This window comes from Manis pentadactyla, chromosome 3, assembly GCF_030020395.1.
Source record: "Manis pentadactyla isolate mManPen7 chromosome 3, mManPen7.hap1, whole genome shotgun sequence".
NCBI lineage: Eukaryota > Metazoa > Chordata > Mammalia > Pholidota > Manidae > Manis > Manis pentadactyla.
In genome coordinates this window covers 157141418-157161056 of record NC_080021.1, presented here as the reverse complement: position 1 = coordinate 157161056, position 19639 = coordinate 157141418, and the positions used below count along the sequence as shown (strand labels likewise).

General features: G+C 36.9%; 1 protein-coding gene across 2 annotated transcripts in view; it reads left to right on the top strand.

Moving 5' to 3' along the window:
* Positions 1 to 19639, top strand: part of PUM3 (pumilio RNA binding family member 3) — a 47582-nt gene that overhangs the window by 18423 nt on the left and 9520 nt on the right. For both annotated transcript variants that reach the window (XM_057498616.1, XM_036928420.2), the window contains exons 11-13: positions 4509 to 4607; positions 5161 to 5214; positions 6900 to 6980. In XM_057498616.1, coding sequence (XP_057354599.1) covers positions 4509 to 4607; positions 5161 to 5214; positions 6900 to 6980 — 234 coding nt within the window. The remainder of the gene's footprint in view (positions 1 to 4508; positions 4608 to 5160; positions 5215 to 6899; positions 6981 to 19639) is intronic.

Sequence of the window (19639 nt, the reverse complement as noted above, 5' to 3'; positions counted from 1 at the left end):
GAAAAGGAAGAACAAATGAGGCCCAAAGTCAGTAGAAGGAGGGACATAATAAAGATAAAAGAAGTAAATAAAATTGAGAAGAATAAAAGAATAGAATCAATGAAAGCAGGAAGTGGTTCTTTGAGAAAATAAACAAAATAGATAAACCCCTAGCCAAACTTATCAAGAAAAAAAGAGAGTCTACACACATAAACAGAATCAGAAATGAGTAAGGAAAAATCACTATGGACACCACAAAAATAAAAAAGCTATGAGAGAATACTATGAAAAATTATATGTTAACAAACTGGATAACCTAGAAGAAATGGACAACTTTCTAGAAAAATACAACCTTCCAAGGCTGACCCAGGAAGAAACAGAAAATCTGAATAGACCAATTATCTGCAAAGAAATTGAATTGGTAATCAAAAGAGTACCTAAGAACAAAACTTCTGGACCAGACGGTTTCACTGCTGAGTTTTATCAAACATTTAGTGAAGACTTAATTCCCATCCTTCTTAAAGTTTTCCAAAAAGTAAAAGAGGAGGGAATACTCCCAAACTCATTCTATGAGACCAACATCACTCTGATACCAAAACCAGGTAAAGACACCACAAAAAAAGAAAATAACAGACCAGTATCCCTGATGAACATAAATGCAAAAATACTCAACAAAATATTAGCAAACCAAATTCAAAAATACATCAAAAAGATCATCCATCATGATCAAGTGGGATTCATCCCAGGGATGCAAGGATGGTACAACATTCAAAAATCCTTCAACATCATCCACTGCATCAACAAAGAGAGGAACAAAAACCACATAATCATCTCCATTGATGCTGAAAAAGCATTCGACATAATTCAACATCCATTCATGATAAAAACTTTCAACAAAATTGGTATAGAGGGCAAGTATCTCAACATAACAAAGGCCATATATGACCTACCCACAGCCAACATTATACTTAACAGTGAGAAGCTGAAAGCTTTTACTGTAAGATTGGGAACAAGACAAGGATGCCCACTCTCCCCACCTCTGTTCAACATAGTGCTGGAGGTCCTAGCCAAGGCAATCAGACAACACAAATAAATAAAAGGCATCCAGATTGGCAAGGAAGAAGTCAAACTGTTCCTGTTTGCAGACTACATAATATTGTACATAAAAAAACCTAAGGAATCCTCTTCAAAACTACCAGATCTAATATCTGAATTCAGCAAAGTTGTGGGATACAAAATTAGTACACAGAAATCTGTTGCATTCCTATACACTAATGATGAACTAGCAGAAAGAGAAATCAGGAAAACAATTCCATTCACAATTGCATCAAGAAGAATAAAATACCTAGGAATAAAAACCTAACCAAGGAAGTGAAAGATTTATACTCTGAAAAAACAAGACACTCATGAGAGAAATTAAAGAAGAAACCAATAAATGGAAATACATCCCATGCTGATGGATAAGAAGAATTAATATTGTCAAAATGGCCATCCTGCCTAAAGCAATCTACAGATTCAATGCAATCCCTATCAAAATACCAAGAGCATTCTTCAAAGAACTAGAGCAAATAGTTCTAAAATTCATATGGAACCACAAAAGACCCTGAATAGCCAAAGCAATCATGAGAAGGAAGAATAAAGCTGGAGGAATTATCCTCCCCAACTTCAAGCTGTTCTACAAAGCCACAGTAATCAAGACAATTTGGTACTGGCACAAGAACAGACCCATAGACCAATGGAACAGACTAGAGAGCCCAGCTATAAACCCATGCATATATGGTCAATTAATATACGATAAAAAAAGCCATGGATATACAATGGGGAAATGAAGTGTCTTCAACAGCTGGTGTTGGCAAAACTGAACAACTACATGTAAGAGAATGAAACTGGATATTGTCTAACCCCATATACAAAAGTAAATTCAAAGTGGATCAAAGATCTGAATGTAAGTCATAAAACCATAAAACTCTTAGAAGACAACATAGGCCAAAATCTCTTGTACATAAACATGAGCATCTTCTTCATGAACATATCTCCCCGGCAAGGGAAACAAAACAAAAATGAACAACTGAGACTGTATCAAACTAAAAAGCTTCTGTACAGCAAAGGACACCATCAGTAGAACAAAAAGACATCCTACTGTATGGGAGAATATATTCATAAATAACAGATGTGACAAAAGGTTGACATCCAAATTATATAAAGAGCTCACATACCTCAACAAACAAAAAGCAAATAAGCCAATTAAAAAATGGGCAGAGGAGCTGAACAGACAGTTCTCCAAAGAAGAAATTCAGAAGGCCAACAGGCACATGAAAAGATGCTCCACATCGCTAATCATCAGAACTGCAAATTAAAACCACAATGAGATATCACCTCACACCAGTTTGGATAGCCAACATCCAAAAGACAAACAACAACTAATGCTGTGAGGATGTGGAGAAAGGGGAACCCTCCTACACTGCTGGTGGGAATGTAAACTAGTTCAACCATTGTGGAAAGCAGTATGGAGGTTCCTCAAAAAACTAAAAATAGAAATTCCATTTGACCCAGGAATTCCAGTCCTAAGAATTTACCCTAAGAATACAGGAGCCCAGTTTGAAAAAGACATATGCACCCCTATGTGTATCGCAGCACAATTTACAATAGCCCAGAAATGGAAACAACCTAAATGTCCATCAGTAGATGAATGGGTAAAGAAGATGTGGTACATATACATAATGGAGTATTATTCAGCCATAAGAAGAAAACAAATCCTACCATTTGTAACAACCTGGATGGAGCTAGAGGGTATTATGCTCAGTGAAATAAGCCAGGCGGAGAAAGAGAAATACCAAATGATTTCACTCATCTGTGGAGTATAAGAACAAAGCAAAAACTGAAGGAACAAAACAGCAGCAGACTCACAGAACGCAAGAATGGACTAACAGTTACCAAAGGGAAAGGGACTGAGGAAGATGGGTGGGAAGGGAGGGATAAGGGGCAAAAAGGGTCATTATGATTAGGATGTATAGTGTAGGGGAGGGACACGGGGAAGGCAATATAACAGAGAAGACAAGTAATGATTTTATAGCATTTTACTATACTGATGGACAGTGACTGTAAAGGGGTATCTGGTGGGGTCTTAATAATAGGGGGAGTCTAGTAACCATAATGTTGTTCATGTAATTGTACATTAATGATAGCAAAAAAAAACACAACCAAAATAACGAGAATTCCTCTTAATATGCCACATTAAATATACATAGAAATTTTGACTCTCAAAATTGACATACAATTTTTAAGAAGCCGCCCACATAAGCTTGCAGTTCAGTGCCCATAGCAGCTGCTGCTTCTCTTTTGGGTGTTTCTCTCCTGCAGAGTGCAGTAGCTTACAATTCTAGCCGTACTGAGGCAAGACTGTATTTTCAGAACTGAGAAAATGATCAACTAAATATATTCAGTGGTGGAAAATCTTTTATTGTTTTAGTGTTGAATGTGTTTTAGTAATAGCAAAAAAAAAGCACTGGGAACTTAGAGTGCAAATGTAAAGTAATGAGACAAATCTTTTCTGGCCCTGGGGCAGTTTCAAAAGAGAGACTTAAAAAAAAAAAACTTTGGGGATACCGAAAGCATAATTGGAATGTATGTTTAACTCTCTACCTGGATAGCTTTGAAGAGATTTGTAAGTATAGGTATGTAAGTGGAAAGCTGTGTCAATGAGCTTGGGAAAAGGATAGTAAGATAGTTAAAGTTGAAATTGCTTATTCCTTAATGATGAAAATAGTTACCTGCCTTTTCCCTGACAGGAGACTTTATACTTATTTATTTAATGTGAATTTTTCAATTTGGAGTGGACTACAACAGGGCCCTGTAGCTGTTTGCTATCATGTCTCATTTGCATTTATATGCTAGACTTCCAAAATATAATTAAGAAATTATATAAATTGACAATGAAAAAGAAAAATTAAAAATAAGCTAAACTATGTTGTTAGAAATTAATGGTTGGGTTTTTACTAGAGGGTCATTAATAAGTGAGGGCCTCATCTAATACAGAGACTGATTTTTCTTAGGCAAGTACTGTTAACATTTTTATGATGAATTATTAATGTGATTTGTTGAAGTGACCCAGTGATAAACTAAAAAAGAGAAACTTTCAGCCAGAATTCGTGTTTTGGTTCTTGGCTTATGTACATGTCTCTTTTATGGAAGAGCATTTCATTTATTTTATCTGTCTTTTCTCTTAAAAACAGACACCTCCTAGACTTCTTTCTCTTGAAAAATCTAGAATATACTAGACATTACATGCTTTTTTGAATAGGCATTAGTTAAACTAAGGTTAATAGAAATTGCCTGCCAGTATTATTTGCTGCTCTTGATGGAAAAGAATGTTTTTAGAAAAAGGTTGTGTTTCTGTGTGCTCTTCTACAAAATTAAAAAGTAAGTTGTTTGCTACCTATACTTCCTTTTGCTGTCTGTGCACTACTGCTTCCCAGTAGACACTTTTAAAAGACAGTAAGAATAAAATCCTGATGACATTTGTCCCCCAGGAAATGATTGAAGCTATCCGGGAAGCGGTGGTCTACCTGGCACACACACATGATGGCGCTCGAGTGGCCATGCACTGCCTGTGGCATGGCACACCCAAGGTAAGTCTGTCAGCCAGGCCTCACCTCCTTCCTTTAGACTTTCCCTCACCTTTGATCTTTGCCAGTGGTGCATAAACATTTTTTTTACAGAGTTGTGCCACAGGGACTCAGGAATTGTGAGAGTTGCATTTAAAAGACAGTTGTATTTGGCACTTTAAAAATTAATACAAATTTAATTTCTATTCAGTAAATGTGTACTGAATGCCATCTGTATGCTAGACTCTTAAGCTTTTGAAGTCAGGTCATACAATGGAAGAGGGATCTGTTAGTTATCAATGTGAAAGCAGGTTGTTTCACTAAGATTGCCTTGCAGCTAGTAATTTTATGGTTCCGTATTTATGTCTCAATGGATTGTCATATACAAGCCTAAATTATAATAGCTCCAGAAGGACTTCTCTATATAGTATACTGCAATTTTTTTCGTTCTGGCTGCATAACTCTTTCCACTAATGAAAAGTATGCCACTCCACTGAAAATTTAATATGATGTAAAATTTTTGACTATGAAAGACCTTTTTAACTAAAAGTTAATTGAGACAAATTTCATTTTTAAGGACAGGAAAGTGATTGTGAAAACAATGAAGAGTTATGTTGAAAAGGTGGCTAATGTAAGTATAATAAAATTACCTATTCTTTTAATTATTTTTAATACTAATTGTAATCATGGCTATGATAGAAAATTTTTTAAATGCAGAGAATTACCAAGAAAATTATCCAGTTTTTATCTATGCAAATGCATGTATTTTTTTATATTTCTAAATTTACGTAAAGTGAAATTTCTATTTTCATTTAAATTTGTATTGTGACAATTTTCCATTTCCATTAGATATTTTTGAAAACCTGTTACTTAACTAGCTTCCTTAATGAATTTGGCCAATCATTTACTAAACATGGAAATAACTGCCAAGAATAAATTTGTAATGTGGTCGAAGAAAATTCTAGTTGTTCAGCTGTATAGTTCTCTATAACCCTTTGGAGATGGTGTAATAGCTGAACTTAGAGGATACAAAAAGTTTTTTCTGAGCGATTAATTGCCTCAAAAAATAATATTTCTATGTATTTAAGTATTAAATAGTTTTCCATAGTATTTTTAGAATATAAGTAGTAATAAGCATTTAAAATTTTTTTAGTTATTTTACATACTGTTTTATAGTTTATTTACTGGTGAACTAAACTTAGTGGTATCAACAACTTTTTCCTGTGAAAAAATCCAATGAGAACTACTAGCATCTGGTGAATACTTAATATTTTAAATGCTAATTCAAACAGAGATAAATTAGTGCTATATGATTGTATACATACTTGTCTTTTTTAGGGTTGTAGACTAGGAAATGAGTATAAAACCACTTGGAAGGCAGCTAACTTTTTTGTAACAAAATGAAAGAAGATTCTCTACTGAATTTGTTTCCAGAGTATGAGAATATTTTATGATTCATTATTCATCATTAAGTAAATCTTCTATATAACATTTTAATTGGAATATTTTAAATTAAAAATAAATAGAAATAGAACATTAGTAAAAAGTTATAAAAGGTATTAATAGTAAAAGACATTCTTAAGTAATAAAACGAGATTAATTTTATAGTTTAGTCATTTCAACTGTAATTTTTTTTTTTTGGGAATCTAATTCCAGTAAGGCATTGTGATGGTAACAAGAAATTAACAATTCAATGTTATCTTATTAGTTCATTTAATTTACTTTTCTTTAGTATTTCCATTCTAATTATATAGGATTACTTTAAAGAAATTGGACAATGTACAAAGGAACATGGAAAATCATTTGTGATACTTAAATGCAGAGATGACTATTACATTACAGTGTTCTTCCTTCCAATATTTTCTTTGTGCATGTATTATGTATATTTTTTTTGTGTGTATGTATATATAATTATATCTTGAGTTTATATGTTTTCTTCTTCATGATTGAACTCTATAGTCTTACATGTTTTATATCCTTTTTCATTTTTGAGTGACTTTCCAGTAGCTATTCATTAACAGGATACCTGTGTTTAAGAAGTGTTATATCCTGGTTAGCTAAAAAAAATGAGTCTTGACTATTGGATATTGAAGAATACATTTTTCTGTTCCTTTTTTTTTTTTTTTTTAATCAATTTAGAATAAGTAACTAGGTCCTGATAAGAGAGGAAGTTCCTCTGAATAGCTTTTATCCATCCTGTTTATATTATGTTGGACAGTTCTCAGATTGGTAACCTTTATAAAGTGACTCATGGGTGGAATAAAAGGGAGGAAACTATTTATTTTTTTAACCTTACCTGGCTTCCAATTCTTACAGGGCCAATACTCCCATTTGGTTTTACTGGCAGCATTTGATTGTATTGATGATACTAAGCTTGTGAAGCAGATAATCATATCAGTAAGTAATTCTGATGGCCTTGAATTTAAGTTAAATTGATACATCATTTGTGGGTGTGTAAATCTGATTTTTCACATGCATGCATTAAGATTTTAAAATGTGCTTTCTACCAGTATTTTGTTATTTTTTGCCTCAGTGAAGTCTATTTTGGGGGTATGCATTAACCTGTATGAACCATAATTGTGTAACTTGATGTTAATAATTAATATTTTTCAAATATGCAAAAGACTGGTTAAATTAGGATAACATGGCTTTTTAGACTGTATGACATACTAAATGAAAAATCATCATTGCAGTGTTTAGATCTGATCAGAAATTGATTTACCTAATCAATTCTTCAGTGATTCAGGAACTCATATCGAGAAGAAGATATCTGTGACCTTTCTCTTCTTCCCTTTGGAGCAACTACCTCTGTACAATTATCCTACTTATCAATACATCTGATGTGGATTGAGCTGGAGAAGAAAAACTGACACATCTCACTCAATTGTGATACTTCTTAGAGCTTTCTTGAAAGATTTTATACAGTGAGATTAAAGATAATTATTAAAATTAAAATACTAGCTTTTTACATTTTAGCATTTCCTTTTAGCCCAGTATGACCATAAAGTGCTAGTAACTGAATGCAGTTTATTTACCTCCAGATTTACCTTCAGGAAAACTGTGCCGTCCTCTTGGAAAAACTGCTTCAAAGTAAAAACTGCATTCTAAAACAATTTCCTTTATTCTGCAGTGACTGTTCCTTTTTCTGACTTCAGAATCTTTGATGCTCTTTGCTCTTCCCCTTGAGTGTGCAAGTTCTGTTGGGGACGATAGAGACTGCAGGGGTTAGGGATGAGAAATTGCAATGCTGGTAGCAGTGATCAAACTTGGAAATACTTAAAAAACCACATAATCTGTATAGATATTGGTTATTCATCTGAAAAGTACACAAACCTTCCTGTTTGGTGCACGTGGATGGGTACTTTGGAGGACGCTTGGTGACAAAAGCTACTTTCACTTCAACTGTGAGGAGAAGGATATGGATGTCTGCAAAGAGACTACCTCCTGGCACATGGTGGTGCTCTGGCCTCTCTGTAACCTGTGGGGACCGGTGGAGCCGCATGTAGTAGAAAAAATGTGTTAGCTAGTGGAGGGGAAGGAGATTTGTTTTCTTAGTTGCCAGCTCTAGGTCCCAGGGTGGAAATTTCTCATGCCCTTGCTGTCATTTTCTAACTTTCCCCTGACTGTTTAAAGATTGTGATGACTTTCTTTGGGATAGGATTGTGGGAAGAAACAAATTGCCAGGACTTTCATGTCACAAACTGAATATTTTGACATGTCCCTTGTGATTTTATTACCCTTTTGACTCCAGTCAGTGATCATTTTTCATTCTGGTGACAGAGATATGAGGCCATAGATTGACTAATGAATAAAGTTATTTCATGAGAATGGAAACAGGCTGGGCTATTGAGTTTGCTTTTGTTTAATATTTTCATGACAACTAAAATTTGCATAACTGTTCCAAGCAAATTTCAAGAGAAACCAAACTTCCTTCAAGATGTGCCACAACTGTTTGCTAGATTAATTTTTTCCAAACATCTATCCCACTTAAAGTTGTTATTGAAACAACTTTAATTCATTGTGCTTATCACTTTGATTCCCACAATTATTTAACCCACATTCCTAATGACTTTCTCTTACTTAGGGCAACATTCCCTGAGAATGACCTGATTTGCTGATCTCTTGCCTCTAGCTGACAAATGCTCAGCAGGTTCTGTGTATCATTAAACTATATTGCTAGTGATAAAATTCTGGAATGTTAATTGCTCTTGAATTTTTCCCACCTGTCCACTGCAAAACCTGTTGCAATATGCACTGCTTTTTAAAAATACCCAAGAAAGTTTAGTGTTGTTAAGCATTCTGCTTAGGATAACCAGACTTCCTGAAATGTCAGGTTGAAATTGCAGCCAGGTCAGCTAAGCCATCACCTTTCAAAATGGATACAGACTGTTTCCTACCTACTTTTACTTTTCAAAATAAATATGCTTACAAAATTCGGTCCATTTGATCCTGGATTGTTAGTGTGGTGCAGCTACTTTGACAGCAGTGTTTAACTGAAAAGGAAGTAAGTACACTGACCAAGTTGCTGTAGGAGAGTGAATAAATGCTGATGTGTCCTTTCATATATATGTTTTCATTAAAATATACAGAAAGGTATAAAGAATCATACAATGAACATCAGCCTCCCAACATCTGACAAAGTAAAACATGACACATATGGTTCAAGGCCTTTGTGCACCTGTCCCTGACTGCCTACCCCCTTACCTAGTGTTAAGATTTTTATACTTATTATCATGCATTTCCTTATCCTTTCACTATGAGTCGATATATATAGGACTATTTTACATGTTTACAAGTTCTGTGTAAATGATGTTTTTTGGAGGTTATCTCAGCAACTTGCTTTTTTCTTTTGGCATTATGTTTATGAGATTCATGAATCAGGGTCACAAGCCTTCCTTATAAAAGGCCAGATTGTAAGTATTTTAGGCTTTGTGGGCCATGTATAATTTCTGTCACCTATTCTTTTTTTTTTATCATTAATCTACAATTACATGAAGAACATTATGTTTACTAGGGTCCCCCCTTCACCAAGTCCCCCCCCCCCACAAACCCCATTACAGTGACTGTCCGTCAGTGTAGTAAGATGTTGTAGAATCACTACTTGTCTTCTCTGTGTTGCACAGCCCTCCCCATGCACCCCCCACATTATACATGCTAATTGTAATACCCCCTTTCATTTTCCCCACCCTTATCCCTTCCTTCCCACCCATCCTCCACAGTCCCTCTCCCTTTGGTAACTGTTAGTCCATTGTTGGGTTCTGTGATTCTGTTGCTGTTTTGTTCCTTCAGTTTTTCTTTGTTCTTATACTCCACATATCAGTGAAATCATTTGGTATTTGTCTTTCTCCGTCTGGCTTATTTCACTGATCATAATACCCTCTAGCTCCAACAGGTAGGATTTGTTTTCTTCTTATGGCTGAATAATATTCCATTGTGTATATGTACCACATCTTTTTTATACATTCATCTACTGGTAGACACTTAGGTTGCTTCCATTTCATGGCTATTGTAAATAGTGCTGTGATAAACATAGGGGTACATCTGTCTTTTTCAAACTGGGCTCCTGCATTCTTAGGGTAAATTATATAAATAAAAGTGGAATTCCTGGGTCAAATGGTATTTCTATTTTGAGGTTCTGGAGGAACCTCCATACTGCTTTCCATAGTGGTTGAACTAATTTACATTCCCACCAGCAGTGTAGGAGGGTTCCCCTTTCTCCACAACCTTGCCAACATTTGTTGTTGTTCGTCTTTTGGATGGTAGCCATCCTTACTGGTGTGAAGTGATATCTCATTGTGGTTTTAATTTGCATTTCTCTGATAACTAGTGATGTGGAGTATCTTTTCATGTGTCTGTTGGCTATCTGAATTTCTTCTTTGGAGAACTGTCTGTTCAGCTCCTCTTCCCATTTTTTAATTTGATTATTTGCTTTTGTTTGTTGAGGTGCGTGAGTTCTTTATATATTTTGGATGATAAGCCTTTATTGGACCTGTCATTTATGAATATATTCTCCCATACTGTAGGGTACCTTTTTGTTCTATTGATGGTGTCCTTTGCTGTACAGAAGCTTTTCAGCTTGATGTAGTCCCACTTGTTCATTTTTGCTTTTGTTTCCCTTGCCCGGGGAGTTATGTTCATGAAGAAGTCGCTCATGTTTATGTCCAAGAGATTTTTGCCTATGTTTTTTCCTAAGAGTTTTATGGTTTTATGACTTACATTCAGGTCCTTGATCCATTTCGAATTTACTTTTGTGTCTGGGGTTAGACAGTAATCCAGTTTCATTCTCTAACATGTAGCTGTCCAGTTTTGCCATCACCGTCTGTTGAAGAGACTGTCATTTCCCCATTGTATGTCCACGGCTCCTTTATCGTGTATTAATTGACCATATATGTATGGGTTGATGTCTGGAGTCTCTATTCTGTTCCACTAGTCTGTGGCTCTGTTCTTGTGCCAGTACCAAATTGTTTTGATTACTGTCGCTTTGTAGTAGTGCTTGAAGTTGGGGAGCGAGATACCCCCACTTTATTCTTCCTTCTCAGGATTGCTTTGGCTATTCGGGGTCTTTGGTGTTTCCATATGAATTTTTGAACTATTTATTCCAGTTTGTTGAAGAATGCTGTTGGTAATTTGATAGGGATTGCATCAAATCTGTATATTGCTTTAGGCAGGATGGCCATTTTGACGATATTAATTCTTCCTAGCCAAGAGCATGGGATGAGTTTCCATTTGTTAGTGTCCTCTTTAATTTCTCTTAAGAGTTTCTTACAGTTTTCAGGGTATAGGTCTTCCACTTCCTTGGTTAGGTTTATTCTTAGGTATTTTATTCTTTTTGATGCAGTTGTGAATGGAATTGTTTTCCTGATTTCTCTTTCTATTAGTTCACTGTTAGTGTGTAGGAAAGCCACAGATTTCTTTTTGTATCCTAGAACTTCGCTGTATTCCTATATCAGTTCTAGTAGTTTTGGAGTGGAGTCTTTAGGGTTTTTTATGTACAATATCATGTCATCTGCAAATAGTGACAGTTTGACTTCTTCTTTACCAATCTGGATTCCTTGTATTTCTTTTGTCTAATTGCCGTGGCTAGGACCTCCAGTACTATGTTAAATAACAGTGGGGAGAGTTGGCATCCCTGTCTTGTTCCCAATCTAAGAGGAAAAGCTTTCAGCCTCTCGCTGTTCAGTATGATGTTAGCTGTGGGTTTATCATATATGGCCTTTATTATGTTGAGGTACTGGCCCTCTATACCCATTTTGTTGAGAGTTTTTATCATGAATGGATGTTGAATTTTGTCGAATGCTTTTTCAGCATCTATGGAGATGATCATGTGGTTTTTGTCCTTCTTTTTGTTTATGTGATGGATGATGTTGATGGATTTTCAAATATTGTACCATCCTTGCATCCCTGGGATGAATCCCACTTTGTCATGGTGTATGATCCCTTTGATGTATTTTTGAATGCGGTTTGCTAATGTTTTGTTGAGTATTTTTGCATCTACGTTCATCAGGGATATTGGTCTGTAGTTTTCTTTTTTGGTGGGGTCTTTGCCTGGTTTTGGTATTAGGGTGATGTTAGCTTCATAGAATGAGTTTGGGAGTATTCCTTCCTCTTCTATTTTTTGGAAAACTTTAAGGAGATTGGGTATTATGTCTTCTCTGTATGTCTGATAAAATTCCGAGGTAAATCCACCTGGCCCGGGGGTTTTGTTCTTGGATAGTTTTTTGATTACCACTTCAATTTCTTTGCTCGTAATTGGTTTCTTTAAATTCAGTGTTTCTTCCTTGGTCAGTCTTGGAAGGTTGTATTTTTCTAGGAAGTTGTCCATTTCTTCTAGGTTTTCCAGCTTGTTAGCATATAGGTTTTCATAGTATTCTGTAATAATTCTTTGTATTTCTGTGGGGTCCATCGTGATTTTTCCTTTCTCATTTCTGATTCTGTTGATTTGTGTTGATTCTCTTTTTCTCTTAATAAGTTTGGCTAAAGGCTTATCTATTTTGTTTATTTTCCCAAAAAACCAGCTCTTGGTTTCACTGATTTTTTTCTATTGTTTTCTTCTTCTCAATTTTATTTATTTATTTCTTCTCTGATCTTTATTATGTCTCTCCTTCTGCTGACTTTAAGCCTCATTTGTTCTTCTTTTTCCAATTTCAATAATTGTGACGTTAGACTATTCATTTGGGATTGTTCTTCCTTCTTTAAGTATGCCTGGATTGCTATATACTTTCCTCTTAAGACTGCTTTCACTGTATCCCACAGAAGTTGGGGCTTTGTGTTGTTGTTGTCATTTGTTTCCATATATTGCTTGATCTCTATTTTAATTTGGTCATTGATCCATTGATTATTTAGGAGCATGTTGTTAAGCCTCCATGTGTTTGTGGGCCTTTTTGCTTTCTTTGTACAATTTAGTTCTAGTTTTATACCTCTGTGGTCTGAGAAGTTGGTTGGTAGAATTTCAATCTTTTTTAATTTACTGAGGCTCTTTTTGTGGCCTAGCATGTTGTCTATTCTGGAGAATGTTCCATGTGCACTTGAGAATAATGTGTATCCTGTTCCTTTTGGGTGTAGAGTTCTATAGATGTGTATTAGGTCCATCTGTTCTGGTGTGTTGTTCAGTTCGTCTGTGTCCTTACTTATTTTCTGTCTGGTGGATCTGTCCTTTGGAGTGAGTGAGTTGAAGTCTCCTAAAATGAATGCATTGCATTCTGTTTCCTCCTTTAGTTCTGTTAGTATTTGTTTCACATATGCTGGTGCTCCTGTGTTGGGTGCATATATATTTATAATGGTTATATCCTCTGTTGGACTGAGCCCTTTATTATTATGTAATGTCCTTCTTTATCTCTTGTTACTTTCTTTGTTTTGAAGTCTATTTTGTCTGATACTAGAACTGCAACACCTACTTTTTTCTCCCTGTTGTTTACATAAAATATCGTTTTCCATCCCTTGACTTTGAGTCTGTGCATGTCTTTGGGTTTGAGGTGAGTCTCTTGTAAGCAGCATATAGATGGGTGTTGGTTTTTTTATCCATTCTATTACTCTGTGTCTTTTGATTGGTGCATTCAGTCCATTTACATTTAGGGTGATTATTGAAAGATATGTACTTATTGCCATTGCAGGCTTTAGATTTGTAGTTACCAAAGGTTCAAGGTTAGCTTCTTTAGTATGTTACTGTCTAACTTAACTCACTTATTGAGCTATTATAAACACTGTCTGGTGATTCTTTATTTCTCTCCTTTCTTATTCCTCCTCCTCCATTCTTTGTATGTTGGTTGTTTTCTGTGCTCTTTTGTGTTGCCTTTAACTGCTTTTGTGGGTAGTTGATTTTATTTTTTGCCTTTAGTTAGTATTTGGTTGGTCTGCTTTGCTGTGATTTTATTTTCTCTGGTGACATCTGTTTAGTCTTAGGAGTGCTCCCATGTAGAGCAGTTCCTCTAAAATACCCTGTAGAGGTGGTTTGTGGGAGACAAATTCCCTCAACTTTTGCTTGTCTGGAAATTGTTTAATCCCTCCTTCATATTTAAATGATAATCATGCTGGATGCTGTATTCTTGGTTCAAGGCCCTTCTGTTTCATTGCATTAAATATATCATGCCATTCTCTTCTGGCCTGTAAGGTTTCTCTTGAGAAGTCTGATGATAGCCTGATGAGTTTTCCTTTGTAGGTGACCTTTTTCCTCTCTCTAGCTGCCTTTAAAACTCTGTCCTTGTCCTTGATCTTTGCCATTTTAATTATTATGTGTCTTGGTGTTGTCCTCCCTGGGTCCCTTCTGTTGGGGGTTCTGTGTACTTCCATGGTCTGATCGATTATTTCCTCCCCCAGTTTGGGGAAGTTTTCAGCAATTATTTCTTCAAATACACTTTTATCCCTTTTTCTCTCTCTTCTTCTTCTGGTACCCCTATAATGTGGATATTGTTCCTATTGGATTGGTCACACAGTTCTCTTAATATTGTTTCATTCCTGGAGATCCTTTTATCTCTCTCTGCATCAGCTTCTCTGTGTTCCTGTTCTCTAATTTCTATTCTATTAACGGACTCTTGCACCTCATCCAGCCTGCTCTTAAGTCCTTCCAGAGATTGTTTCCTTTCTGTAGTCTCCTTCTGGACTTCATCCCTTAGCTCTTGCATGTTTCTCTTAATATCCATCAGCATGGTTATGACCTTTATTTTGACTTCTTTTTCAGGAAGACTGGTTAGTTCTATCTCCTTCTCAGGGGTTGACTCTGTGATTTTGATCTGGATCAAATTCCTCGCCTTTTCATGGCGATAGAGGTAGCTGTGGGGAGCTGGCGCGTGTGTCGGCTGAGAGAAAGTCCCTTCTTGCTAGTTTATGGCCTTCCTCTCCTGGGAGAACGGCGACCCCTAGCGGCTTGTCCTGGGCAGCTGTGCGTATACAGGGTGTCTGATTCTTGCCCGGCCGCTGTGGAATAAGCTCTGCCTGGTTGCTGTGGCTGTGGCCACTGCCGCTATGGCGGAGTTGCACCAGAGGGGGTATGGGTGGGTGGCTGTTTATCACTGTGAGGGTCCTCCGAACTGCGCTGCCGCCCAGGGGGTTGGGTGCCAGGAGTTCCCCGGGATTCCCAGTTACTGGGCTGAATGCGCCAGGGCTCTTCCTTCCATCTGTGAGTCCCCTGTCCCTTTAAGATTTTCAAAGGGACAAAGATTTTCAAACTCGCTTTTCTTTTGTCCCAGGGGCGCCGGCTGCGGGGACCCACTCACAGGTCTTACTGTCCTGTTTCCCTAGTATCCAGCACCCCACGCATGCACTGTGTGTCTGCGCTCTGGTGCAGATGGCTAGGGCTGGGTGTTTAGCAGTCCTGGGCTCCCTCCCCCTCCTGCTCCAACTCCTCTCCTCCAGCTGGGAGCTGGGGTGAGGGTTGCTCGGGTCCCGGCAGGCCACGGCTTGTATCTTACCCCCTTCACGAGGTGCTGGGTTCTCGCAGGTGTGGATGTAGTCTGGCTGTTGTCCTGTGTCTTCTGGTCTCTCTTTTAGTAATAGTTGTATTTGTTGTATTTTCAAAAATATATATGGTTTAGGAGGAAGTTTCCGCTGCTCTACTCATGCTGCCATCTTGGCTCCCTCTGTCACCTATTCTTCTTTGGTTTTGGTTTTGGTTTTCAACAGCCCTTTAAAAATGTAAACACCAGTCTTACAAGATACGCAGAAACAGGCTTCAGGATGGATTTGATCCCAGGTCTATGGCTTGCCCACCCCTTTCTAACTCATTTTTTTTTCAGTGCCAAATAATTTTCTACTATGAGTATACTGCAATTTATTTTTCCATTTTTCTGTTGCTGGACATTTAGATTATTTACAGTTTGAAAAATTGAAAATTCTTTTTTTTTTTTGCTATTCCTAGTAATACTGTGAATGTTCTTACTGTCTTCTTGTTTCTCTAAGGCATTTACTTAGCAGGATTGCTGGGTTGCCAGATACTCTGCACATATGGTAATATGCGTCGTATTTCCTACCCAGCCACTACAAAACCTGTGGCATTATGCAGTGCTTTTAAAAATAGCCAAGAAAGCTTAGTGTTGCTAAGCATTCTGTTCAGAGTAACTGGATTTCCTGCAGTGTTTGGTTGCAGTCATAGCCTAATAAACACTCCTGCTTTTCTCTTTTAAGACCAAGCTCAGGTTCATTCTCCAGATAGTGTTCTTTGATTTCCCAGCCAGACCTGGTCTCCCCATCCTCCCAACTCCTGTAGTTTGTCTTTGCCACCGTTCATTTAGCAGTTAGTCATGATCTGACTCAGAGCTCAGAAACCCAGAACCTCCATTGACCAGGCAGGTGAATAAGTGGGAGGTGGGCTGTGGGGAAAGGAGAGCGCAAGGCCCTGGCTATGGTGGTAGCTTCCAGCTTCTAGGAATTTGAGCTTCATGATGATAGATTTTCCTTTTTTTTTTTTTTTTTTTCCTTTTTAAATGTGGCAATGTACATATAAAATTTACCATCTTAACCATTTTAATGTGTAGTTTCAGTAGTATTAAGTACATCACATCATTGTACAGCCAGTCTACAAGTCTGTATCTTACAAAACCAAAATTGTATTTATTTTTTTAATATAATGTAAATGCATTGTATTTTCTTTTTAAACTACATCTCCCAATATTTTGAATGCAGCAAAAAGAAGTACTTTTGGAGGCTAGAGTCAACCATCTAGTAATCTTCCTTCTACACTCATGTCATTATCCATTATTTACATCTTTTATTTTTAACTTTGTATTAAGTTTCTCTTGCCCCTTGCTCTGGATTTTAGCCCTTTAAGGTTAAGGCCAGTCTGCATTTCTTTTTGTACCCTACAACAGAGGTGTGTGTGCCATAGGCTCAGTTCTCAGTGATGCGTGATTCTTTTTGCATTTCTTTCTTCCACGGAAAATGCACATATGAGCTGACCCTACCTTCAGTACGTGCCCTTTATTTTGACCTTTACCTCTCCTTTTTAAAAGGTGCTTGGCAAAACATGAACGCCAGAGAATCTGACAAGGGTCCAGCACAATGAGGTTGTCGGAGCTGGACGTACATGTCCTCAAGGGGGAGGTCTTTTGTTCCTCTTTTCTTCTGGCACTTTACTTCTGTTAAGAATAAAGCATGAAAAGAAGAAATTACAACAAAGACCTTGTGATTTTCTCTATTTAATTCTTGTAAGAGGGAAAGTTAGGTCAGAAACATTTAAAAATGAACCTTCGTCATTGGGGTTCTATCTCTTTTGAGGATGCCAAACTCAGCATTCCACTATCTTTATTTAATCTGCCTAGTTAAGATGCTGTATGTTGAGAGGTGTGTTGTAAATATGAAAATAATTACTGTCTAGCAGTTTTCAGCTTGCAGTATGAATTTTCTGATTTGCTCCTGAAAGTGGCTCAGAAGTAGGCAGGTGATCATTTCCTTTCACGGAGAAAGGAGTTGATGTATAGAGAAGTTTGAGGACTTGCCACAGGCTGTACAGCTTGAATCCAAAGCTCAAATTCAGCACAAAATCACCTGTAGCAGAACTGCTTCATACCTATTTCTGCATGTTATTGTACTCATTAGTGTTCTCCAAGTGATCATCTAGAAATTTCTCTCCTCTTTCCCTGTAGCCCAGGTTTAAGAGAAAGGAATTAATACTCTGTAATACAGCAGCACTCCTGCTGGTGCCTTGTATTTTTTCTAAGGTGAATGTTTTTGGTGGTAGGAACGCTGGAACGAGAGTTAGGTGGTGAGAATCAATGCTATCTATCACATTTTTAAGTGAATACTTTTAGTTTCATTTGATTGTTAGTTTATAAACTTCACACTTTTAAAAACTTTAAAAAAACATAAGTGTAGATTCTAAATTCCTTAAGTTAAAAACTAAAAAGCTGTAAAAGTTCAATGAATTTAGGACTCGTTCTTGAATACTATTTGTGCATGGATTTTATGTGTAACTGGGAAGTCCTAGGTTCTCATGTTAAGGTGAAGCCGTTTCTGTCCAGGCCATATATGTTGTGCTAGTCCTAAAGTGGACAGTCCACAGAGAAAGTTAAGTATTGTGACCTCATGCTTTTCCTCCTTACATCCTTCACCCTTTTACTCCTTACACCAAAAATAAAAACTAAAAATGAGTACCAGCCATTTACAGTTCTTCATTGCATACACCCTAATTTTTTGTTTTTTTCCAAAAATGCAAGTGTTTTAAAGGTATTATAACCCAGAAGACAGACAGCAGAGTTGTGAGTTTTTTTTTAATGACTGCAGAAATTGGCCAATGGTATGTAACATTCTCACTCCCTTCTTTCAACAAGTTAAAGCATCTGTCTTCTTTTATGAGTTAGTTAAACCTTAAGTAGGAAAAGCCACACCAAATGTAGCCTCTATTTGTGTCACTAAATGCGTCATTACCAAAAATGCATATATTGAATCCATTTTGGGGCATGTTTATCTTGAAATCACCAAAGAGCTATCTCCCCCAAGGGAAGGTATGTATATTTTTCTTTGTCTTACCCTTTGTTACTGAAATTTTAAGTTCATTTTCCCTGGATGGTTGAAATTTATCATTCATTTTGAGGTGGTTATATCTATTTATTGCACCTATTCTCTGAAAACCTTTATCTTATATGGGAAAAACTATACATGACCTTAACTTCCTCAAAAACAGGAGAGCACAATGGGGGTTTAGAATCATGGAAACCTTGATCATGTCTTGGCTCTGCCATTTCCTGGATGAGTGACCTTATCTACTATGAGTCACTTTATTTGTCTAAACCTTGGGCTTCTTACCTGTAAAATGAAAGTAACTGTAGGTTCTACATTTGGTGGTGTGAAGAATTTTTTAAGATGATGGACCTACTGCTGTCAGCTTAGGGTCTGGTTCCTAGTAAGCACTTAACAATTGTTAGCTGCTATTAGTAATTATGGAAAGCACACAGTATATTTTTATGTAGAAAATGAGGGAAGCTTGGGATTTTAGAAAGAGAAATGTGGTGTTTGGGATCTGGAGTTGGAGAGGTCATGAATTTCATTGTAGCATGATCTCCTTGTTGATGACTGATTGAATTCCTAGTTTGATCCTTTGCATGAAAATTACTAATCTCATTGTAGTAAGTAGTGACTTAAGAGACTAGCAGATCTGAGAATATCATCTCATGGAGAATTCCTTCACTTAAGAGAGGGTGTATGTTTTCCTTCAAGGAGATGCGGGGTGGAGTCAGGGGACCATCGCTAGTCAGAGTCCTGTAACCGCTGCTCTGTGTCCTCTGGCAAGTCACCTCTCCCCTTGAGGAATACTTGTCTGTAAACCTGAGGAGATGGGCTGAATTTTCCATGGGTCCAGCCAGTTCTGCAGAATCTCTGCTGCATAAACATGTATGTCTTTGAATATCTCCTTGGCTTATTACAAGAAATAGAAATGTTTGTGGGGTAAAAAAACAGAAGATTTTCTGTTGCATATTCCCTATTAAGAATAAAGAAATTTTTAAACAGTGACTTTTCTGTCTAAAAAGATCAGCCCATTTACACAGGAGCTTAGTTGGGGTGGGGATGATACTGCCTTTGTTACTTAAATTCAGACAACTAGAAAAGGAGTTCACTGTTCTCCATAAGTT